This window comes from Cervus canadensis, chromosome 10, assembly GCF_019320065.1.
Source record: "Cervus canadensis isolate Bull #8, Minnesota chromosome 10, ASM1932006v1, whole genome shotgun sequence".
Taxonomy (NCBI): domain Eukaryota; kingdom Metazoa; phylum Chordata; class Mammalia; order Artiodactyla; family Cervidae; genus Cervus; species Cervus canadensis.
In genome coordinates, this window is record NC_057395.1 from 62,338,091 (window position 1) to 62,363,919 (window position 25,829).

Sequence of the window (25,829 nt, forward strand, 5' to 3'; positions counted from 1 at the left end):
AAACGATTTTTGATCCTCTTGGTCAGGCAGTGGTAGGTTCAGGCCTCAATCTCAGTAAGTCTGGTCTTTCCCAGCTCTAAAATGGCTCTACAGTTCCCCACTTTCTCCTCTTCTGGGTCCTGGCTTAGGACACTTGTTTTTTCACAGGGATCTTGGGCAGTAAGGGGAGAGAGGCTAGTAGCTGAGGCCATGAGTCAGAGATCGAGACCTGGACTGAAAAGTAACCCTGAGGAACTGGGCAGTCTGGAGAGATGAAGAGGGTGTCCAGAGGAAAGGGTTGCTGGAAGCGCCTCTACCCTTGAAGGGCCCTTGCTGCAGCATAGCACTCTGGTCCCTGAACCTGTGGTCTGTCCTTGCACCCAGAAGGTCAAGCCCAGCTCTTGCTGACCCCCCCTTGCACATCTCTCTCTGTTCAAGGCAGGGAAGTGCTGCCCTGGACTGGGACTTGGGCAGAGTCTAAAGAAGTGGTTTTGGTGCCTGGTGACCATTACACGAAGACTGACTCCATGTTCCTCTGTCCCCACAGCTTAGTACTGTGTGTCCATTGTACTGTATATAACACTTCCAGATTGCACAGGGCCTACTCAGTATGCTAGACTGAGGCACTCACTTTTCAGAGCTGGGGGGACAGGTAGAACAGCAGGGGCCACGTGCTTGCTTAATATGCCAGGCATAGAGGCCACCAGAAGAGCAGAGAAAACCCTTGCCAGGGTTGGAAGCATATGCCCTACCCAGAGGCCCTGTCTGATCACCCTGGGACCAGGAAATACCCTGGAGTAGGTATTGGGATTCCCTAACCTGGCACCCTGGAAAAGCCCCAGAACTACTTCAGCCACTAAGAAAGCCCAGAGTTGGGCCCTTGAGTCGGGAGGTTCACATCCACAAAACCCTGCACACACTGGCCTGTCCTCCCTGTGTCTGGGACCAGGAGAGCTCCGTAGGTTTCATTTTTCTTTCCAACCTTTGAAAAACAAAAGATCATGAAGAAATGTGATATCTGATTCTGCCCAAAGGACTGACATTCTCTAGATATTTTCAAGATCTTAAAAGTATCAGTTGTGATCCTAGTAAATTCCCATTGCTGTTGGGTTTCCTGGATTGGGAACTAAGACTCTCCCGCCTGTACTGCTGCCAGTAAGATTTGTGACCCTAGCAATTCTTTTTGTTTGCCGGGTCTCAGTTTGCTCATCTGTGTGAGGGGTTGGCCTAGACAGTTAAGTGGACCTTATTTCAGTTGTGTAACAAACCACTCTGAAATTTAGTGCCTTTAGTGAACATTAATTTGCTTCTGATACTGTAGCTTGGCAATTTGGGCTGTGAACCAGCTGGGTGATTGTTCTGCCTATCTCATCTGGGCTCTCGTGTGGCTGAAGTGAGCTGGCAGATTACTGGAAACTCATTGGTCCGAGATAGCCACCCACTTGTCAAGTGGTTGCACGGTAGGGGCCACATACCCCTAGTATCTAGCCAGCAAGACAGGCAAGCACTGATATGTAGGTGCTCATCAAGCTCCTCGTGTGATGCTTGTAACATTCCACTGGCCAACACAAATTGTATGGCGGAACCCAAATTCCTCTTTATGACCATAATTTGTTTTTCACCTATCTCAGGCTTCATTTCACTTGTCAATTCAAAACATTCAGTAGCAGCTGCTAGAGTGCTTTCTGAGGATTTGGAGCAGTTTTTAAAGACTATTAGGAAATAGTAACAAGATAGTTTGGTCATGTTTTTTATGGGCAAGCAACTGAAACATGGGTCTGTGAGTGTCAGGTGTTAGCCAACCCTGGCTAGGTCATATCTTGTCCCACGTGCTGTGCCTGGTTGCTCAGTCATGTCTGACTCTCTGCGACCCCACGGACTGTAGCCTGCCAGGCTCCTCTGTCCATGGGGATCTCCAGGCAAGAATACTGGAGTGGGTTGCCATGCCCTCTTCCAGGGGATCCTCCCAACCCAGGAATCGAACCCAGGTCTCCCACATTGCAGGCAGATTCTTCACCGTCTGAGCCACCAGGGAAGCCCCCATAAGGACACTGTATATGCAGTGGGCCATCTGATGAAACCACAAAAATAGAACAGCAAAAGATTCTGAGCCAGCTGTTCTGAAAATCCCTCTACCTGTGGCCACAGTCTTCATAAATAATTATCACATAACAACAGTAAACCACTTCTGAGGGTTTGTTATTAATCTAAAAGGCACATTTTACCCTAAGTTAATCTCCACAGCCACTTTTTAGGTGTAGTGTAAACTGAAATTCCTCTCCCAATTCCTGTGACAAGCCTCTTCCGGCTCTCCTCCTCTACATACTCAAATTTCCTTTGTTGACTCTTCCTCTTACGCTGGCACCTCTTTATCATTTTTCTGTATGAGTTCCTGGCTCACCAGACCCATGGCTTCAGACTTTACATTCATGCCTCCACCATCTCTACCTCTAACTCCATCTTCTCTAGGAGTGCCAGGGGACATAGAGAGACCCACCTGATAGCTGCACTTTGATGTCCACAAGGACCCTCAGTTGAGCCCTGCCCTCCCCATCTTTGGGCTTCCCAGGTTGTGCAGTTACAGAGAATCCACCTGCCAATGCAGGAGACACAAGAGACTCACGTTTCCATTCTTGGGTTGGGAAGATCCCCTGGAGTAGGAAATGGCAACCCGCTCCAGTATCCTTAGCTGGAAAATTCCATGGACAGAGGAGCCTGGCGGGCTATATGTAATCCATGGGGTTGCAAAGTTGGGACATGACTGAGACACACACATGATGTCTTTATTTTCATGAATCCTGCATCTTGGAGAATGGTGTATTTGTTTACCCTATTGCTCATGTCAGCATTATGTTAGTTTTTTCCAAGGTACGTCTTAGCTCTAACCTGCTTTTTGTCCCACTCCTTCAGTAGTTTAAGCCCCTTTTATCTCTTAAAGACTTTTACAATAACCTAACTAGTCTTTCACTTCGCATCAGTCTGCTCTTTCAGTTCAGTTACTCAGTCATGTCTTTTTGTGACCCCATGGACTGCAGCACACCAAGCTTCCCTATCCATCACTGTCTCCTGGAGTTTGCTTAAATTCATGTCCGTTGTTTCAGCGATGCCATCCAACCATCTCATCCTCTGTTGCCCGCTTCTCCTCCTGCCTTCAATCTTTCCCAGCATCAGGGTCTTTTCCAGTAAGTCATTTCTTTGCATCAGTTGGCTAAAGCATTGGAGCTTCAGCATCAACATCAGTCCTTCCAATGAATATTCAGGACTGATTTCCTTTAGGATTGACTGGTTGGATCTCCTCGCAGTCCAAGGGACTCTCAAGAGTCTTCTTCAACACTACAGTTCAAAAGCATCGACTCTTCGGCGCTCAGCTTTCTTTCTGGTCCCACTCTCACATCCATACATGACTAATGGAGAAATCCTGTCTTTGACTAGAGGGACCTTTGTTGACAAAGTAATGTCTCTGCTTTTTAATATGCTAGGTTGATCTAGACCTTTAATAGGTCTCGGTTGGTTGTAGCTTTTCTTCCAAGGAGCAAGTGTCTTTTAATTGCATGACTGTAGTCACCATCTGCAGTGATTTTGGAGCCCAAGAAAATAAAGTCTGTTTCCATTGTTTCCCCATTTATTTGCCATGAAGTGATGGGACCAGTTGCTGTGATCTGTTTGTTGAATGTTGAGTTTTAAACCGGCTTTTTCATGCCCCTATCACTTTCATCAAGAGGCTCTTCAGTTCCTCTTCACTTTCTGCTGTAAGGGTGTTGTCATCTGCCTATCAGGCTATTGATATTTCTCCCGGCAATCTTGATTCCAGCTTGTGCTTCACCCCACTGGTTAACCGCTATGTATTCTGTATAGCTCAGCTTAGAAGTCACCTTTGCAGACACCTTCCTGGCTTGAGTTAGCACCGGCCCCTCCCATGTGCTACTTTTATTACAGCTCTTACAGAGCACAGGGTCTGGAGCCCAAATGCCTGGGACCACATCTTCACTCCTTATTAACCAACTGTGTGGCTCCTTGGGTGAGTTAGTTATCCTAAGTCACCATTTCGTCTGTAACATGGAGATAACAGTGTACCTACTGAGGAGTGCAATTTCTAGGTCAAAAAGAAGGAATGTAATGGCTACTAGGAAAAATTTTATGGAAAAGGGCAACACAAGCTGTATAGTGCAGAAGAAGAAGAAAAAAAGCCCAGATTCTGGGCCCTGAGAGAGACATATGTCATAGTGAGCTAGGACTGAAAAGTGAAGCAGTCATAACTCTTGAGGCCGAAACAGTTAATGATAGTCAAGTTGTTTCCCAGCATATTAGGTTTGACCAATATCTCATGTAATACTTTGGCTTTAATTTGGTTCCTGGCTCTCTTCAAAGTTCATGAAAATCTGTACAATGAATATAATTTTTAAAAGTGCCCATTAAAATGGTGATGTTCAATAAGAATATCTGTTAATACTTATCCTTTACAACAGCTGGTTCTCCAGTGGTTTCAAATACTGTGTTTAAAACAGAAGCCACACTTAAAGCAAGGGGCAGTAATTAGAAGGTTCTTGAGTATCTGTTACCAGGGAAGGTTTGAAGGGACAGGACCCACAGCAATCACAGGACACCCAGCAAGTGTTTGGTCCTTTCTTCTCTGGAGAGCACCACCATTAATGGGACAAAGTTTGAAGGATTATGCCTGTTGTTGCAAACCTTTGGGAGAGTGTGATGCTCCTGGAGACAGGTAGCCACCCTATCTCAAAGCAGAGCAGTTTTTCACAAGGTCAGTAAGCCACTGTCACCATAGAAATAGGTAAGTAATACCTATAGTCCTCAGGATGTGCACACTTGGCAGGGCAAAGGCAGAGCATCTCTCTTTGGGAAAGGGGATACGCTCACAAGTACTATTAGCCATTGCGTCTCCTCCCCTCTGACCAGCGTAATTCAGCCTGAGGGGAGTACAGAAGGAAGATAGTGTACAGTGCAAGGCGGGCAGGCCTGGGTTAAGCACTTTAAATACACGATATAATCAATGATAGAAGGCTGCCAGTCCAGACTGTTCAAGACCTGTACTCATGGCATTATCAAAACCCACCATTTAGGGTACTGACAATAAACTATGGCACACCATGAATAGATTCTTAGGCAGTATTTTTAAAAATACTGTACTAACTTGGAAAATGTTCTTGATATAAAAAGATTCTATGGTGATAGGACTATGGGAATTAAAACTTTGAAATTATAAATTCATCTTAATTAGATAAACACTACCACATGCTATAAAGCCTGACATGTAAAAACACACTGTAAAGCTAAAAAAAACCTGACTTACTACCCACAAGCTAAGTCCTGCTTGCTCTAGGTATGGGGATACATCAATGAACATGTAAACTCTGCTCTCAGCACTTATGGTGACCTGAGGATAAAACAGTTGTTTACATGAAGTGGGCAGGGACCTGTGAAGAGCCAGGAAATCTTAGGAAAAGTTTAAGCTTTTCTGTAGATGGGGCTGGGGGCAGGTATGAAGTCAAGAGATACAACTGCATATTTATATGCTTGTGAAAGTGCACATCCACATACAAAAGACTTTCACTAGGGCTTTACTTAGTCATGGAACATGTTTATCTGGTCTCAAAAAACTCCTCCCACAACCCCCAGCATAATTAGGAACACCCTTTAACAGTTTCTGAAGACACTTTGAAAATGGTGGTCTGATTCCCTTATAACTAGAACATTGCTCTTGATCAGAAACCCTCAATAGCCTTTGCTTTGTCCCTCCATAGAAGATTCCTTCCAGCTGAGCTATGGTTGGTCTGAGATAGTACAGTAGACAGAAGAGATGCTGATGCTACTGGGAATGTTAACCTAGGGTAACTCGTCATTTTGAATGGGTCTGCTACAGTCAATCCAATTTTGACCAAATAGTACCTCAACAGGACTATCTTGAAGAAGTCTTGATCAGTCCGGAGAATCTGTTTTGGAGAACGGACTTAAGAACTGGGGTTGAAACTGCCAATCTGTCACCAAACTGTAAAATCCCATGTCTCCCGACTAAAGAAATGAACAAAACACACATACATAGGCACAAAAGCGCTAATTACACAAGAGGCACTGATCCTTGGTTTATTCACGCAGTAACAGCTGACATTGGGAATTGTGTGGATATAGATACAAAAGAAGGAAGATGAAATAAACAGCAGTTGAGTTCATCAGGGCAGTGTTGGCAGCTCAGCCAGCGTGTAGTCCCCCTCAGGACCTACTGGGTTGAGAAAGTGCTCTGCCCCCTCTACCACTTCTTGACCAAGGCACCTTAACAACACTTGGCCTATACTTTGGGTCACAGTGATCAAACACAACATGGTCAAGACATTCAAGGCTGAGTGACTGCTCCTGGAATAGTCTGGCAACAAGAAAGAGGAAGGAGCAGCATTATGCCCTTACCCTCAGCAAGTGCGTGCAAGACAGATCACAGCAGACATTTAAGAGGATCTTTTCTCTTGTGCTCAGTGGAGAAATACCTTTTCGGCCAAAACCACAGAAGGCAGAACCAGGAGGAGGCCCCAGAAGTGGAACACAATCAGAATCACCTCTTGGTTTCTCATGATCACATTCAAAATCTACTTTAATACAGAAAAAGAAAAAAACATTTGTGGTGGGGCCATTTTTCAAATCCAGAACTCAAGTTGAGGAAAAAGAAAAGTGTCCTCCTCTAGCATCATGGTTTGGACTCTCAAGAGTTCCTTCTACTGCATAAGCCACACCACTTTCTCTCCAACAGTTGCCCAACTAGGGTTGTTATTGGTGTGCCAGCAAGTTATAAGACATACCCAAAGGCTGTATCTCTCTCTAAGCTTCTCTTAGTGGCCAATAGGGAGGAAAATTCTAAGGAAGGTACTTAGCACCTTGTATTCCCCTCATGATAACAGATGGAGGACTCAGCTGTGAGGTAGTGGCAACAATCCCCACATAATGAAAAAGAATTCAAGTCTATATAATTGTTCTCTGGACACCAAAAACAGGCTGTCCTCCCAGATCTCATGTTCCAACCATCCTCATGTGAAGCTGTGTCTACTTCAGGCATCCCAAGAAAACTGAGAAGGAAAATGACTACCCAGCTTAAGGTTCTCAGGACAAGCATAAAGAGACCTCACCAGAGCTGCCCAGGCACAAACTGTTGTGCTGAATTCATTAAGCATAATTTTTTAATAGAAAAGAAAACTGAAGGACAAACCAAATTGAAAGAATCACTGTTATAATAACTTTAATTTATCTTGCATTTTACAGAAGTCTATGAACGATTTTAAAAAAGCACCGCCTTACCCCATCATGTTTCTCTGACAGTTGTTAAAGTAGGCAATGAGTATGTCAACAGCTTCAGCAATGGCATCTTGCAAGAATTTCAGACCAACCAGCCACACGCCAAAGAACCTGGCAGCTTTTCTATCTTGTTTTTAATAGTGGTATATCCACTCTGATGGTAAACCTGTCCAGCCAAATCTCCAAAACACACTTTGCAAAATCAGTGGTGATTAGCAAATTAGTTAGCTTTGGCACGGAGCTGTGCTCGCTTGCCCGTGACAGCCTGGAAGCCAGTTTTGATGCTGGCAACAGAGCATCGAGAATGACAAGTTTCGCACTGTAAGAAATAGAGTCGGGTGTCCTTTTGCAGGATTGTGTCTGGTGATCGGCACGTGTGACAGGTGACGTATTCCTCTGAGGAGAAACAACACACAGAATTACCTGATAGCCACAGGTTTTTTTACCTGAGCCAAAGGTTTTCTTTCCTCTAAAATGCTTCTACTGAACTCTGCAATCCCACACTGGAACCCAAACTGAAAGCTTATCTTAGCTGCAACCAGCTATTCTAGAGTTAAGAAAACACAAGCTATCTGATGTGATACTTCACAAACTTAACCATGGGTTGAAAAAAGGCTCCAAATGTCCAAAGAAGCAGTGACACCTGCCAGATGCCTACTCCTGGCTTTGTCTATAGGAGACGCACTCAAAAGAGAACTTAATAGCTTTCTTAGGTGGGAACAGATCTGCCAATTTTAAGTGATTAGGAAGGTAAGAAAACTAGGTCAGATCAGGTCTGAATGCAGATAGATTTCTTTGACTTGGCCTTCAGCCTAGAACCAACCAGCAGCCTTGATCAGCTGGGTCTTCTTAGGAAATCCAAATCCCATCCCCTGACCCCCAACTGGCTACCAAGAGCCACCTCCCACCCCAGTTCCCCACCACTATCATTTTCCCTCATCTTCTAAGGCCAGCCTGTCTAGCTTCATTAAAAACCAATGGCTGTCACCCAGAATATTTCAGCCCAATGGGAACATTTCAGAGTGATGTGTTAAAAATTATACACTTACTGATATATCTTCTCAAAACATTTTCTATCTGTTTCTGTTGGAATCTTCCTTTAATTACAAGTTGATTATTACCATCTATAGAACCACTATGAAAGAAAACAAATATCTCTATTATTGTTTTTCCCTATAAGGAATCAAATACCAAACATTTTAAATCTTAAATATTTGTATTTATTTTTATAATATATAAGTATTAAATATTCAAATATTTTAAATACTAAAATATATTCAACGACACAGGTAAGTCATAGGGGCAATACTACCTGGTTTCTCAAAAGTTAAGTAGTTGGTGCCTAATGATTTAGTCTTATTTCCTAACATTAAATTCAATTTTTAATTACATCTTCAGCAACAAATGATTTGTAATTGATATTAAGTGTAAAACCAGACTGGTTCAAAATCAGGAAAGGAGTATTGTCAAGGCTAGATATTGTCACTCTGCTTATTTAACTTACATGTAGAGTGCATCATGTGAAATGCCGGGCTGGATGAATCACAAGCTGGAATCAAGATTGCCAGGAGAAATATCAATAGCCTGATATGCAGATGACACCACCCTTACGGCAGAAAGTGAAGAGGAACTAAACAGCCTCTTGATGAGGGCGAAAAAGGAGAGCGAGAAAGCTGGCTTGGAACTCAACATGAAAAAAACTAAGATGAATGGCCTCTGGCCCCATCACTTCATGCAAACAGATGGGGAAAAAGTGGAAACTGACAGATTTTTATCTTTCTGGGCTCCAAAATTACTGCAGTGACTGCAGCCATGAAATTAAAAGACACTTGCTCCTTGGAAGGAAAGCTATGACCAACCCTAGACAGTGTATTAAAAAGCAGAGACATCAGTTTGCTGACAAAGGTCTGTCTAGTTAAAAGCTATGGTTTTTCCAGTAGTCTTGTTACGGATGTGACCGTTATACTATAAAAAAGGCTGAGTGCTGAAAAAATTGATGCTTTCAAATTGTGGTGCTGGAGAAGACTCCTGAGAGTCCCTTGGAATGCAAGGAGATCAAACCAGTCAATCAGAAAGGAAATCAACCCCGAATATTCATTGGAAGGACTAATGCTAAAGCTCCAATACTTTGGCTACCTGATGTGCAGAGCTGACGCAATGGAAAAGACCCTGATGCTGGGAAGGAGTGAGGGCAGGAGGAGAAGAGAGTGACAGAGGATAAGACTGGTTGGATAATATGTCCATTGACTCAATGGACACTGAGTTCTGGGAGATAGTGATGGACAGGGAAGCCCGGCATGCTGCAGTCCATGAGGTCACAAAGAGCTGGACTCAGCCACTGAAGGGAAAAAAAAACTGATTCCTTAACTGTGTGATGACCCATTCACACAACAAAGGACAATCACATTTTTATTGACTGTATACCACATGCAAGGCAGTGAGGTGCAACTATGAAAAGAGCTACAGATATCTTTAAAAATTCTAAGACCAAATCTTTTGATTCAGTGGCATATAGTTAATGAAAGTGTTCTAAAATTGTGATGGTTAACTATGTGAACAAATTAGAACTACTGGATTATACATTTTTAAATGTGTGAATTGTATCTATAAAGCAGTTTCAACCCCTCCCCCAAAAGTACAGTTGAAGTCACAGGCCTCATATTGTCAAAGATGCTTAAAGAGAAACTTTTTTAAAAGGCCTGTGATTTTTTAAAAGTAGTTGCTGACAAGTAATACTTTTGAGAAAGCAAGGCTCTGGGCTAGACATCATTTTTTTAAAAAGTTGATGTAAAAATAAATAAATAAACTTATATGGAAATGCACAGGACTGAGTATAGCCAAAATAATGGTGAAAAAGGAGAAAGTTGGAGGACTCATGTTTTCTGAGATCGAAATACACTGCAAAGCCACAGTACTCATGTACATCAATGAAAAAAATTGAGTCCAAAAATAAACTCTTATTTTATTGTCAATTGATTTCTGAAGTAGTGTCAAGATAATTCATTGGAGCAGAGAATAGTTTTTTCAACAAATGGCGCAAGATCAACTAGGTTATCTATTCATATGCAAAAGAAACAACTTTGACAATTTTAACATACCAAAAAATAGCTGCAAAATAAATTGTCGACCTAAACATCAGAGCTAAAATTGTAGTCATCTTAGAAGAAAACACAGACGTAAATCTTCATGACCATGTGTTAGTCAATAGTTTCTTAAATATGACACTGAAAAGCACAAGTGACCAAATAAATACACTGATAAATTCGGTTTCATCAAAATTAAGCTTTGGAATTTCAGCCATACAAAAATGTGAGAAGAAAAAAAGAAATTATAAATCAGAAAGTAAACAAAAATCCAACCAAGCAGCATTAAATCTATTCCTTATCTTACTATTAAACTGACTTTCACAAGAACCTCTCCTATGATTCTCCTCTAACTGTAAGTTTATTATCATCCTCCATGAACAGTAACCCTTAATTTCCAGGCAACACTGATTTCAATGCTTGACACAGAAAATCTTTTCCATTCACTGTCAAAAGAAATTTGATTTTCTTGATAGCCCTATAATATTTAGCTCACAGACTATAAATTCACTGGTTACAACTTGTTATAATTTACCTCACCTCCACAAAAACTGTAATTATTCTGAAAAGTAGGAAAAACACTGCTACCTTTTGCTCCATCAGTTTATGTAATTTATGTTTGTAACAAATATACATTTAAAATACAATTCTCCCACAACACAGCCCACATATCTACCATTGGTCAAGCAAATTACTCCTTCACCTCACAGCAAATACAGCCAGTTCCAACAAAATGAGTTTCTAGATAGGAAGAGACGAGAACACCTTAATTACCTCTGTACTACCAACAAGGCACAAGATTAAGGCTTTTAAAAGAGTTAAAAGCTCCCAAGAAATGTAGACCTGAGTTTACATCTTGACTGCAATTAACTAGCTGTGTGACCTAGTGGCTCAGATGGTAAAGAATCTTGCCTGCAATACAGAAGACTCAGGTTTGATCCCTGGGTCAGGGAGATTCCCTGGAGAAGGAAATGGCAATCCACTCCAGTATTCTTGCCTGGAGAATTCCATGGACAGAGGAGCCTGGCAGGCCACAGTTCGTGGGTTGCGAAGAGTTGGACACAACTGAATGACTAACACTTTTTCTTTTTTCTCTATGTGACCACCTATACAACCTCACTTCACCAAACCTGTTTCCAAATGTGTTAAGATGGAGTAACACTACTTTCTAACAGTCCACAGAACTGTTGTAAAGATTGAGATGGTATCCAAAAGAGTCTGGCACACAATGGACGCTCAACATGTTAGTCATATTCATTATGTCCTTAATTCTACATTACTTATTTTTAAAGGGACATTCAGCTCACTTTGGTATACCTAACAGACCTGTTCACATATGAGCCACTGTGAACCGTTTCCCTATTCCCAAGAAACCAACCTCCCCCAGAGAAATGAACAAGTTTCCCTCCTTCATTGCCCTAAAAGTTCTTCTGACAATCAGGTGGATGTTTTTTTTCCTAAGTGTATTACATATCTTTTCAAGTTAAAAGAAGTTCTTATAAAATGTCCATTAATACTGTAAGTAACAAATGTGAATATAGTTTCTTACCTTGTACCCAATTCAGCCAATAAAAATGCAAGGAGATGTTTAGGCTGACGATGTAATCTAAAAAGAAAGTGGAATAATATAAACCTTATCTTTCATGGAAATGTAACCAAACTTCTAAATACCTCACTCTCTTTACTGTTTTGTAATCACTCAGCTGTTAGGTGAATTTTAGCACAGTTCATGATACCATTTGTTTACATTTTAAAGCCCATAAAACAATATTACATTTTATTTACAAGTATATACACACTGGTAAATGTCTATAGATGTGGACAGGAAAGGTAAATACCAACTTTTAAGGATAAGATCTTTTTCTAGGAAGGAAAGTAAAAGAGATCAGAAAGATAAAAAAAAAAAGACCCCTTCCTTCTTCCTTCCCCACAGAAAAAAAAAAAGAAAGATATATAAAGATGGCCTTAAATTGTAACTGTAAAGCCCCCCTTTTAAAGAAGTAAAAAGATGTGAAGTTAAAGTATCAAGAGGTCAAAACACACCAAATCAAGGCACTGAATACTTGGATGTTTGTTATGTGAATTCCTATATATTTCCTGTTTGGAATTCATTTTTAAAAAGGGAAGTATTTCATGGCAGCACAACAACAGAAATTTAAAACAGCTAAAATATTCACCAACTGGGAAGTAGTTAAATTACGGTACATCCATTCTATCCTGCTTTTAAAATACAGGTCTCTAAATAAGAACAAAAAAGCATAAAATGAAAAAGCACATAAAATTAAAAAAGCAAATACAAGTAATGCCACTCAGTACACTTTTTAATTCTATTCACTTGGCACGGTTTGAGTTTGTTCCAATAACTAGGTACTACTATTACAATTTTAAAAGGCTTTTTTCCCCCAAAAATGTAATGAGTAAGGATTGGTGAAATATAATAAAACTGGTAGGTACTTATATTGCTAGTGGGAGTATAAACTGGTATAAACTTGCTGGAAAGCAACTTGCCAATGTTTGCTATAAACAATGTCCATTTCTTTTGACTAGGCAATTCCCTCTTGGGAATTTTCACCCTAAGGCTCTATTCTGAGTTCTGCCAAGATACACATGTATCAGGATTGTTCTATGAAGCTCTGCCTGATAATGAAAAATTGGGAGCAACCATGTTCAACCAAGGAACTGTCAGAATATGTTGTATAACTCTTAAAAACATTTGTAAAGATTTAATGATATGGGTAAAAATTTCACTATATATTGAGGAAAATATGTTAAAAACCAGTATAATACCAATTTATTAAAAAATATTTAGATGCTTAATAGTAGCTAATGAGGGGGCTTCCCTGGTGATCCAGGGGCTAAGACTCTGCACTCACAATGCAGGGGGCCCACATCCTATCCCTGGTCAGGGAACTAGATTCCACATGCCACACCTAAGAGTTCACACACTGCAACTAAAGATCCCAAGTGCTGCAACTAAGAGCCGGTGCAGCCAAATAAATACTAAAAAAAAAAAAAAAACAAAAACCACGTAGCTAAACATAAAAATACTAAACTATGATTACCTATCTCTTAACGATGAACTTAAAACAGATGATTTCTCATTTTCTTTAGCAGGTCTGTATTTTCTCATTTTCTATCAATTTCTATAGATAGAAATACTATTATCGCCACCAGCAAAAAAAAAGTCAAACTTTTTAAGTCATGCCTACAAGCAATGAAAAAAAGTGGTTACTCTGGTCAGGGAATTTTTAGTGATTACATTTTCTTTATTTTCACTTCCCTGATGGCTCATATGGTAAAGCATCTGCCTACAATGTGGGAGACCCGGGTTCAATCCCTGGGTCAAGAAGATCACCTAGAGAAGGAAATGGCAACCCACTCCAGTACTCTTGCCTGGAAAATCCCAAGGACGGAGGAACCTGGTGGGCTACAGTCCATGGGGTTGCAAAGAGTCAGACATGACTGAGCGACTTCACTTTCTTTTCTTTCTTTCCCTTTTACTGACAAGCCTATATTACTTATGAAATTAAAGAACAAACAGGAGGTAACGTCAGTTGCCCTAAGGAACCTGCCAAAAAAGGTGTAGCTGAGGAAGTCTGAGAAGGGCCAGGCCCATGTGACAGTGACATGGGGGTAAGACAGGCATGGAATATGATGGTAATTAATGAAGTAGAAATCTCATCAACTGTGTCTTGGCAATAACCAAGGAAGCAGAACATTAAATGTAGCTGCCTTCCCAAAGCTCACTGCTTGTTACTTGCTTGGCAGGCCCACTCCAGCCTGATGAGCTTTTCCATCTGCCTGGGCTTCCCAGGCTTCTTTCTAAGGACTATATTCAGTCTCCTGACTCTTCACTCCATCTGGTTAGAATCCTCTCATAAGTCAGCATGAGTTGCATTCCCTTACTTTTAGATGCCTAATAAATCAAGCCTTAAGACGTATGAATCAAAAGAACTGACGACTTGAACTGTGACCTCCCTCAACCCAACCCTGACACCTGTGCACTGTCTCTTTCTACGTCCACATTAAGGATATTTAACATATACTCCACTGAGAACCTAGCATTTGGGATGGAGACTCTGCATTAACCAACTTACAGTTTACAGATATCTGTAAAGTTGACAAAAGAAGTTTTCTTGGTTCCTACTCGGACGACCTGTGGTGGTTTCATGACAAATTTCCTTTTCTCTCCAGCTACCATATCTGGATTCTTTTCCCTCATGATGTTGAACACTCGATTCAGTAGCTATAGAGATAAAGTGGTATTCATGTACAGTCTTATTAATAGGAGTATACAGTTCCCACTTGAGTAACTTGTGCATTTCCTTTAAGAACAAACTTTACTTATCAAATGTACACACTCATCACATGTTCTGGGAGCTCCTTGAAAATAATTCTCAACCCTGAACAGCAACTGGTCCATTATGAAAGCGGAACAGTTCCATATTCAAAGTTAAAGGAATCAACAAGCTCCTACTAATTCTACTGTTACCGTGGGAAAATATGTGGTACCTGGAAAAGTAAAATTCAGTCTACCCAGAACAAACAAACTCCAGACTAGCTTGGCCCCATATTAACACTTCCTTCTCTAATGTCCCCCTCCAGGGGGGGCTCCAATGACCTTAGAAGTTCATGGATTCTGATGATACTATAATGACTGCCTGCCCCATACGTGGGCATCAGAAAGTGCTGTGCATTGGCTGTGTGACCTCTCTGGGTCTGTTTCATTATCAACCTGCACTTCAATGGCCCTTTCAATTCAGGGGACGTTTATCCTGCTTTTGAGTTCTAGTGAACAGTTTAGCCCCCTTTCACAACAGAATTTGTCTTACCTCTTCATATGTGTAGTCTCTTTCTGAGCCTGCCCAAGCAGGGCCTGTCTGGTTACTGAATGAAATACCATCATCTTTTTTGCTGTCTTCATCTTCTAAAGCTACAGATAACAAAGACTATAAGAATGAGGGGAAGGGCCTGATACAAGAACAAAAAGGGGAAGGGAGAAGCAGATCTAGAGAAATGAAAGCTTTAGGACATTTGTCTTCCCTCCCACAACTGCATTCATAACAGTCTTAATCATAAAGGCATCAAGGCTCTTAAATAACCCCATATTCCTTAGGGAGATGTTACAACTTTCATAAATCATCCTTAATAGAGACCTTTCTAATTAGGAATTTGTGGTAATACAGACACACGGAACTGTTTCTTGATTTAACAAACAAAATAATGCACTAGGATAATTAGAGAACAAAATGTCTGTTTTGAAGCACTTAAGAAACAAACACATCCATAAAAACCCATCTGCTACCTATAGTAAATTCTCTAAAGTAGTTATAGTACTTTGAAGCTAATAAACAGCACTTTTAACAAAATAGTAAAAAAAAAAAATTTAAATCCAGTTACAATAATTGTCCTGATAATCTAAATCAGTATGTTATAATGTAATCACAACTGTCAAGTTCTTCCCCCATGAAATCTTTTAAACTTTGATTATCAAGTTAGATTCTGTTTCCTTTTAGCTTCCATTACTAGGTAGCAGAAATAAGGGGCCAAGAAAAAATAAATAAGGAACCCATTCATGAAAGAGACTGGGCCAAAGGTTTCTGTGAGCCTAGAAATGAGGTGTTAAGCCCACCAATATTACCTTCATCTTTCTCTAGTATTTCATCTTCATCAGGGAACTTGACAACCTTCTTTTTCTTCTTTTTATTGCCAAGCATAATGTCAAGATCTTCCTCTGGTTCAGCTGCTTCCTGAACATCACTTTCAATCTTAAGGTCCTAAGAAAGTGAGATAAGAGTCAACATTTTGCTACTAGAATTATTATTTTTATTTTTAAATGATATGGGCCAACATGGCTTTGGAGGAAAAAAGTATTACACATTCAAAACTGAAGTTATAGATCAGAAATCTCTCTCACAGGTGAACCAAGCTGGTTCAGAGTGTCATTTAAACTGGAAAATTATAACAAGGATTCTTATATCTCACTGACAGTCTTCAGCAGGCATGGGGTTTAGGAATATTTTAAATAAGTTTCTGAGTATTCTGATGCAGTTAGTAGGAGCACTTTTTCCTCCTGACACCAAATGTGTGATGTTTTTCCACACCAATTTTCCAACTCTGACACTAACTAGATAACATACAAATCAATGTAGTTCTGACACTATCCAGTTAGTGACAAACTCCATGGATTTAAGGGCTCAGTTCCATAAAACTGTTTTCATTTCAGAGGCCAATTTCAAGTACAGAGTCCCCAGGTTTCCCACACGTATGTCCTACTTAAAAGTTCAGGGGTTCCCAGACACCCCTAATTCAATCATTTCTAGAAGGGCTCAAAGAACTCAGGAAAACACTTACCTTATTATACTTGATATACATATACACAATATTATATAAAGGATACACCTGGAAACAGCCAAATGGAGAACATGCATAGAGCAAGAACAGGGAAGCAGAAGTGTAGTGCTTCCATGCTCTCTCCAGGTATACTACTCTTAACATCCCAATGTGGTCACCAGCACTGAAGCTCTCCAAAACCGCCCCCCCCGCAAGGGTTTTTTTCTACTGAGCCCACCCATGAGATTTTTATGAAGGCTTCATTCTGTAGGCATCATTGATGAAATCATTGGCTCTTGGTGATCAAACTTAGATACAGAGATTCTAAGAGTCTTAGGAACTGTATGCAAGGACCAGTGAAAAAACCAGGTATTTTTTTTTCTTATACCACTGCCAACATGGCACTAGGCTGGTAAGGAGGTCTTTGGGCAACACTTCAACAGATGAAATCATGCAAGAGGGAAAAGGCAGAACCCATGGAGAATTAGGGTCACATGATGAATGAACAGAGAGAAGGTAAAGCTTGATCCCAAGATTAGCTGCTATAGTCATGGATGTAAACCAGGCACAACCTTGAAATGAGACACAAAAACCCTAGAAGAGCAGAAAGGGCCAGTTTTAGTTCCAGCCTTCTAATCTCACCTACTTACATCAGTGTATCCAAGCTGAAGTGTGCTGTCAACATTACTTATCAACATCTACTTTTGTGCTACTCTGTAGACCTTGCTATAGCAATTTTAGAAATCTAATGAGCAAAAAAGCTCAAATAGCCAGGAATAAATAAAGTGCAGCCTTAAGATGCCAAATCTAGCTGTGTTGTCTCAGTGCCACATCTGACCATCAAAGACCAATCAGCCCATGTGTATCAAGCTGGATACACCAGACAAGAAACCAGATGTTAACCTAGTCTCTAAGACGACAATCAGTAAATGAGAAACTCAGACAGGCTAAATATAAGTTAGCACACACCAGTCAGCTTCTAGTCCTATATTAATAATTTTATCCCAGTAAGCTCTATTTCTAACCTCGAGGCTAAGACCCAGTGAAAGGTAGAGAATAGCACAAAGTATTTTTCAAAAGCCCTGTGGTGGTCTGAAAATGCAAATCTTAAAAACACTTCAGCCTCAAGTTAATGTCCATGTCTTGCCTGATAAGGATACTTGAAACTTCTTGTTATGATTTAAGGGCAGAGAAAAAAGTATCCAAGCACTAAAATTAGAGCTTATAAGTGACTCTTCAGGACAAAAGTTACTAGAGAAATTTGTTAACCAAGACTTTCTGTGGCACATCTCTAATGTGTCACCTGGTTACCCGGGATATTTATACTTCATTTATTCAGTATAATCTGAACATTTCTCTTTATCAATTTCCCTACAGTAGTAGGAAAAGAAGAGAATCTCCAAACAAGGAGAGAATAGGATAAATCCAGGTAAAATCATCTTGTTCTAAAGAACTCCAAATTATCCCTGAACCTCTGAAAACGGAAAGTATCTTACTCGTTTTAGTACCCTAACAATTAGCACACAATGCCTGACTCACAGTCTTCACTAATACAAATCTGCTGAATTAACAAATCATTAAAGAACAGACTTTCAGCTCCTTCCTCCACCCATCCTCCTATTCACCTACTTATCCACCCATCTTTCTACTCCTTATTCAAAGTTAACTCTGAGATATTTATATTAGAAATCGATCCAGTAATAAGACAATTACAGGGCCTCAAGTCCCCTCAAGATCAGAGAATCCCATAAAACCAGCCTGATTGCTCTGGTTCTCCTGTAGGAGAACAGGCCATAAAGTCATCAGCCACCAACCACCACAGGCCGGGGTTCATTCTTTGCTGCTCAGAGGTATATACATAAATCTGTGTATCCTCAACATGCTACCAACATTTTAACAGAAGAAATCATAGAGATATTTGCTCTACAGGATTTCTCACAGAAATCTCTCTCCTCAGCCAATCTCAGTATGATTAATGACAAGTGGCATTTTGTAATCATCTTAATGGCACTCAATACAATGTGTAAAAGCTAAATTTACATTCCTTTGAACCATAATTCTTTTAAAATATCTAGTCAGACACAATGCCAAGAAAATGACCTTAACAGTAGTGACTAAATCCTTAATTAAAAAAAGCAAAACTAGTAAGAGATGAGACAAAGAGGGAGAAACATCAGCCATTAGCAACCTTTCAAGAGGTCAAATTTCACCTTCAATAAGAAAGCAATACTACCTTTATACCTTCTTCAGCTTCATCAATATCAAATATCTTTTTTGATTTTTTCTTCTTTTTCTTCTGATTAAAGAAATTCAAATCATCTAGATCATCAGAAGCATCTAAAAGATAATTAAGATTATCAATTATTAACAAATAGCAAAACGCAAAACATTGAATTAAACCAATGTTTCAGTTATTAATCAAGTCCCCAGAATTAGACTGATATTAATTAGAACAGTCATTCCTCCACAACTACAAAGGTTATGGTTCTAAGAACACAATGGCAGGTCAACTCAAAGCTTTGTAGGAAACTACCTGGCTAGAGGACCATATGCTGTGCTCAGTCACTTAGTCTTGTCCAACTCTGTGACCCCATGGACTGCAGCCCACCAGGCTCCTCTGCCCATGGACTTTTCCAGGCAAGAATACTACAGTAGGGTGCCATTTCCTACTCCAGGGGATCTTCCAGATCCAGGGATCGAATAGGGGACCATGTAGGGGCTATTTATATAGTAGCTGACCATATGGTGCCTCATTGTTCCCAAAACAAAGTCAGGGTTCTAACATAATTTTCCAGGGCTCTCCAGCTTTATCTACTTCTGCCTAGTCTCTCATATTCAACCTTAATTCCTAGTTCCAGCTCAACTGAACTACCTCCACTTCTTAGTGCAGTATGTGTGGTCTCTCACCTTCAAGCCTTCCTATGGGCCCTTCTCCCATAGCTCTTACCTTCATCTCACAGGATCTTTGTTAGGAGTTACCTCCACCAAGAAGTCTTCTCTAAGCCTGTCTTTCCTATTCCCTAACCCGGTTAGGTATCCTGTAGGTGCTTTGATAATAGTACATTCTGTCACTCCAACAGAGGTGTTTACTTGCTGCTTGTCTATCTCCCCATGAAATACCAAGGGATTATGCCTTTCTCACCCAAATTATTGTGCCTAGTCCAACAAGTTATTCAATCAATCAACCAACAAAAGGCCTTATAAAGTATTTCAAGTTCATGAAAATGAGACTACAATATGAACAAGATGAAATTTTATCCACCATTAATGAGTAAAAATAGGTTTGGTTCAATATGTTTTCCATTTGTTCTGCCCTACTATACACAAGGAATATTTTAACATGTTTCTATTACAAAGTTTTTCAAGGAGCTATTTATGAATTCATAATTAATTCTTATTAAAAGAATGATTTACTTTCCAACTTTGTTTTAAACATTTACAAGATGCTTAGCACATGGCAGATGCTCAATGAATGTCAATTTTCTCTACCCCTAGTACAGTGTCTTCTATTCAACAGACACAAACATGTTTACTAAATCATTTAAATGGTGTTTTATGTTAGAGCTCGAGAGTGGGTAACTAAATGCTGGCTGTAATTTTAATTTCTTCTATATATTTTCCAACTTGTTAAGACATAAAACTATCTATCTTGGTCCTATTTTTTTCTGCCTACACTCAAATACAACCACCGTTAAAACTGGAAAAGAGACGGGGGGGGAAAAAAAAACTGGAAGAGACTTCTGGACAGGCTAGACTGGAAAACCAGCCCTGGAGTGACAAAGTTTTATCATCTTTGTCCTGTGGATTTGGTGGAATCTTCCCTGAAACAAGTCTACAAGAAATCTGGCAAGGTCCCATGTGCCCAGACTGTTCATGGCCTCATCTTCACTATAACAGCCTCTCAGGTCATTGTGTGCACAAAATTCAAAACGCCAATGGAAGAGAACGAGGTCTTCCAGAACAATATTGACTCTCTCATATTTACCACTTACCTTTTTTCCTACTGTCTTCTTCATCAGCTTCTACATCTTTGTCCTCAGTTGGCTCTGGCTCCACTTCTTTTGTTTCTGAGGGCTGGGTTTCTTCTGTCTGGGCATCCCCTTCCTCATCTAACATAAAAGGCTTCTTCTTCTTCTTTTTCTTCTTGCTCATAGTAGGATCAAAAATCATCTGTTTAAAAGATAAGAAAAGAAATCAGGACCATGTGACTATTTTTAATGATGCTCACATAACAAACGTGCTGCAGTCTTAAAAGGTATACTCTTAAAAAAACCACATGTACTGTTTTTTAATTTATAAATTATCACAACATAATAGAATTTAGGAAAGGAAGTTTAGCGTTATAATAATCCAAGCTTCGTCCCTTGCTTTATGAATGAGAAAACCAAAGCCCAGACAAGTCATACATGTTTTATTTAAGTTTGGTAACCTGGGTTGCTACACCAGGAGACTTGACCTGATTTTAAAAAAACTTAAAAATGTTTTTTTATCCTGAAATTCAGACAAACCTTTAAAGAAATCCATCATCAACCCTTCATATAACAAATCTCTATCTGAGTAAAAGAACCTTCTATACAATTTTTTACTCTGCTTTTTTCTTCTAGAACATTAAAAGATAAAATGTTTAAAAGCACAAGTCCAGAACCTAACTGACTGAATTCAAATCCTAATTCTGGTTTTTACTTTTGTTACCCCAGATAAGTTCTTGCCCTCTCCACACCTCAATTGTAAAATGGAGATCAGCAGCAGAACCAAAACCAAACCTAAAAAGGTGAATAGGACTAAAAAGGTAAATAGGCTTCCCTGGGGGCTCAGACGGTAAAGAATCCACCTGCAATGTGGGAGACCTGAGTTAAATCCCTGGGATGGGAAGATCCCCTGGAGGAGGGCATGGCAACACACTTCAGTATTTTTGCCTGGAGAATCCCTTGGACAGAGGCCACTTCAGGCTGCAGTCCATGGGGTGGCAAAGAGTCCGACATGACTGAGAGACTAAGCACAGCAAAAAAAGGTAAATATACATAAAACACTTGGCACAGTACCTGGTACAAAAATACTCAATAAATGTTAGCAATTATTATACAATTTATATGTAATGCTTTAGAGGTGACAAAAGCATGGTATGTCTTGATTCCTATCACCAAAATTCATCAACTCAGGGTGATCTAATCTTTAAGACATATCATGAAACTCAAAAAAATTCCCAAATTGATTGTAATTAACTTAAATTCCTTTATGTCCCAAGTACATTAAGGAAACTGAGCTACATTGAAACCAAACTATGGTCTGTAATAAGGGAGAGAGGTAGAGTATCATTCTCACTCAATAAAGAAGGATCTGCAAGAGTTCTGGAAATTGATACAGCCTCATTTCAAAGTTATCCCCTCCTACCTTAAGAATGCTCTAACCGTATAAATGATTAATTCTGGAAAGCAGTCAGTCTGAGGAACATAGTTTGGCAAACTTAAGAGTAGTAAACAGAAGAGTCAGGAGGAAGGAGTTCCCCACTGCTGACCTACTGGGTCTTGGTTTACCCTAAATACAGTCTTGTAATCATTCCAGGGAAGAAGCTATAATCCATCCTCATTCCTGAAATACGGAGATTTGGCAAAAGGACAGATAACACTCCAAGCACTATAAATCTGGTTGTCTGGCAGGGCTTACATGCCATTTATTGCACATTTTTTTTTTTCAGTATCAAGTTTGCCTAGAATATTAATTATCTTTTAACTATATTATTCAGCAAGACACACCAAAGATGAGAGGGACATCCTCACAACTGCCCTGTTATCCTTTGAAAAACATTCATATAGGTCCACAGGGAAACATTATGATTGTAGCCTGGAAAAGAGTTATAAATATGCAAGAATTATACACTGATGTATCTCTCCCAATTACTGTCTCTGGATGCTGAAGACATATACTCATCCCTTCATTTTATTCACACCACTCAGCAAAACTAGAGTTTAAAAATATGGAAACCAGGGATTCCCAAACAGTACCCAAAGTAGACCTCCCTCAAACCACAAGGTCAGTCTTGACTTAAATGTGTTTTTTTTAGAAAGACTTTTATATCTGATTTAACAAATTATCACAATCCAGATGTTTTATGAGACTAGTTGGGATCTGAGAAGCAAATAGTTGCTCACAGTGTGCTTACGGAAAATCAGACTCTTTTGAGCTATCTTTTTAAGTCTACAACAAAGTCTTCAAATGTTTTCTCTTTTTAACTTCCCACACTGCGTTGGGTTGAAGAAGGTGAGGAAAAGGGATACCAGCAAAAATTACCCTGAAAACAGACTAAAGTGCTTTAGCAAAGTGGAAGCCTACTCATATCTATCGTACCTTACTCAAGATAACTTTAAGGCCTAGAAGGCACCACACCAAGAAGGCAGGAATGAGCTGCAAAAGAACCCAGAGAGGCAAGTTGAGCAGAACAAATGCTGTGTAGTCATCTCTGGGTGATAGGATTCTGGGAGATTTTTATTTGTATTGTGTTCTTCTGTGTTTGTATACTTCATACAATACACATTCCATTTTTCATTCAGTTTCTTTTGTAAAACACCTTACCATGTTGTGTGAAAACCCAGTATTCAGATACTTTGTGAATGGGGCCCAGTAAGAAGCAATAATCTTAGCTACTGACAGCACTTTGATGCCTGTAGATTAGGGAACTTTTCCTCACATGGCAGCACTCATACTTCTAGAATACTGCTTTTTCAGATGTCAGTTCAAAGGAGATTATGCTATGTGAGTTTTGGGCTTACTTGCCAGGTTTGAAAGGAAGTGTGTAGTTTATGGCAACTATACATTAAAAAATTAAAAAAACATGAAATGTGAAAAAAGAAATAAATTACTTTTTATTAGTAGATTCTTTAATCCTCTATCCTGGCTACCAGGCAGGACTACTACTGCTGTAGGATGTCCCTAACAGTTTATCATTTCCACCTACTGATTTTTCACTTGATCCTTACAAGCCTGTAAAGTAGCCAGAAGTTAAGGATTGGCCTAAGAAAACTTCTCTATCCAACAGGATTAGAGGAACCAGAACCTGCACATACCTTCAGAGTGGAAGGCAAAGGTGGGATTCTACTTCCACTAACTTGCTCTGTGATGTTGGGCAACTTAACTTCCCTGGGCAGTAATTTCCAGTTTACAAAATGGACTGGCAGATCTGAGAAATGCAAAGCTTTTTAATACTTTATTGGCTTTCAAAGTCCTCTGCTGGAATGCTGGTTCTGCCATCTCTGCTTGACAAAATTCTTTTCACCCTTCAGTAATATTCCACTTCTTTCACCATCTAATCCCACCGCTAAAACGGAACCCTCCAGCTCTCCAAACTGCTGTTGATGCTCTATTTCTACCTTCTGTACCAACTAGAAGTAGATCTCTTACAATATTTGTGAGCACTTTACCATATAAAACACAGAACAGCACCCCAGAGAACTCTGTGCTATATAGGTGCTTACTTGTTAAAGGTAATGAAAAGCTTAGAAAATGAGTAGAAACAAAACAAGCATGACACAACTCCACTCTCAGAACTTTTAAAAAGACAGGTGGACAGCAACGTCTAACCGTGACCTCCAAAGCAGGATCACATACTTCCCTTAGATTCAGTTTCTTTCCTGAGAATCTCCGAGGCACCAAACGGAGATTTGGAATTCTAAATACTACTGACTCGGTCACTTACTATTTGATCACGAGCATCACACAACTCTCTAGAAGCCTCAGTATTCTCATCTCTGAAATGGGCATAACAATAATACACATCTTAAAGGGGCGTCATGAGAATCAAATGAGAGCTTGGAATCGCCTCCAGAATAAAACCCAAATCCCTTAATTTGTCTTCAAATTCCTCCATGAACTAGCCATTACCTATATTTTAAGGAATTAACTCTAACCAAGTTGGATAATATTCTACTTCCTTGCTCTGAATCCTTTCCACTACTTGAAGAAATTCAAAGCATTTTCAGGACGCACCTCAAATGACAAAGCTCAAAAAGCTTCGAATTTTTCTCTGCTCTCCAAGGCCCTACTGGCCAACCACTCGAATGTTTACAGAAATTAATTAAAAACTTAAGGGGGTTTTCCATTGGCAGTTCTCAAAGTGTTAATCAATACCTATGGCTCGTACTTAAAAGTGAAATGTCATTTTAGGCCGTTTGGATTTAAATAAACTGAGATAAACCTGACCGAAAAGGTTCTTGAGGAAATTTGCTGAGGTACAAGCAAGACAGTGGAAAAAGACCCAGGCAGCTTTGCAGCCCGGACTTCCCGCTGACGTCGCTGAGAGCTACGCTGAGGCAGGCTCAGGGACAACGGCCCTAAAACTTTCCCAGGTTAATCACTTTTTCAGGCTGAAGGATATTTTCCTCTTGACTTCTCCCCCTCTCTCACGTCTTAAAAAAAAAAAAAATGCTCTAGATAAGAACAAAAGTGGATGCTGGGCAGGACAAGCCAGCCTGCAAAGTTTGAAACGCGGTCGCTCTACTAGAGCCGAGAGACGCTCCTCTCAGTACCACCAGCGCCCAGCGAGGGAGAGTTGGAGCTGCAGAATCAAATCGAAAGGAACGCAGGAGTCGCCAGCCCGTCTCGTTCAGTTGGGGCATGAACCGGGTATTCAAGCCCTCTTCTGGAGGGCAATTTCTACGTGCTCTCCATTCCGGAAACGCCGGCCACGAGAGGACGCCGGCCTCAGCGCCCCGGTCCTGAGGAGAACCGGGAACCGCCAAGCCAGGGCTCCGGAGCCCTCGCCGGCTCTACCGCTCCGGGTCGCCTAGGCCCGGCTGCCCCACATGGCGGCGACCGGCCGCTAGGCCGCAGGCCCAGTCTCCCATACTGGGGTGGGTCTGGCTCACTGCCTTGGTCCCTAGCCATAGTGCCAGTCTCAGGCCCTCACCTCGTCCCCGGACATGGCTGCGGCTCGAGTGGGCTCGGCACGGACGGAAAGTCTGACGGGTCAGCCCCAGGCCCCGGCTTCAGCGCTGCTCCTGCCGACACTTCTACCACCACCGCACCAGGCTCTTGCATCAGCGAAAGGGAACGACACCCCGCCCTCTCCTCCCAAGCGTTATAAATGCGCCTGCGCAGAGACCGCCAATGCGCAGGCGCGCGGAGAAGCCGACCTAGCGCGCTCCGACT

At 40.6% G+C, this 25,829-nt stretch overlaps 1 protein-coding gene and 1 long non-coding RNA gene across 2 annotated transcripts; one reads left to right on the forward strand and one right to left on the reverse strand.

Moving 5' to 3' along the window:
- The first annotated feature begins 23 nt into the window (after positions 1–23).
- Positions 24–6,470, forward strand: LOC122448488. Its single transcript, XR_006271633.1, has 3 exons — positions 24–36; positions 778–780; positions 4,062–6,470. It is a non-coding gene; the product is annotated as an uncharacterized LOC122448488 (long non-coding RNA).
- A 729-nt stretch (positions 6,471–7,199) lies between these two features.
- EIF2S2 (eukaryotic translation initiation factor 2 subunit beta) lies at positions 7,200–25,764 on the reverse strand. The gene is made up of 9 exons (XM_043479810.1): positions 25,588–25,764; positions 20,681–20,858; positions 18,922–19,025; positions 15,997–16,132; positions 15,188–15,288; positions 14,453–14,601; positions 11,905–11,961; positions 8,322–8,407; positions 7,200–7,668 (listed from the first exon to the last, which is right to left on the reverse strand). The coding sequence occupies exons 1-9, from the start codon at positions 25,600–25,602 to the stop codon at positions 7,493–7,495; spliced, it is 1,002 nt and encodes a 333-aa protein (XP_043335745.1). The 5' UTR covers positions 25,603–25,764; the 3' UTR covers positions 7,200–7,492.
- Positions 25,765–25,829: the final 65 nt, after the last annotated feature.

Coding starts and splice junctions, on each gene's coding strand:
- EIF2S2 (XM_043479810.1), bottom strand. Junction 16,133..18,921: donor AAGCTGAAGAAGGTATAAAG/GTAGTATTGCTT, acceptor TCACTTTCTTAG/GACCTTAAGATTGAAAGTGA. Junction 7,669..8,321: donor TGTTTTGAGAAGATATATCA/GTAAGTGTATAA, acceptor GTTTCTCCTCAG/AGGAATACGTCACCTGTCAC.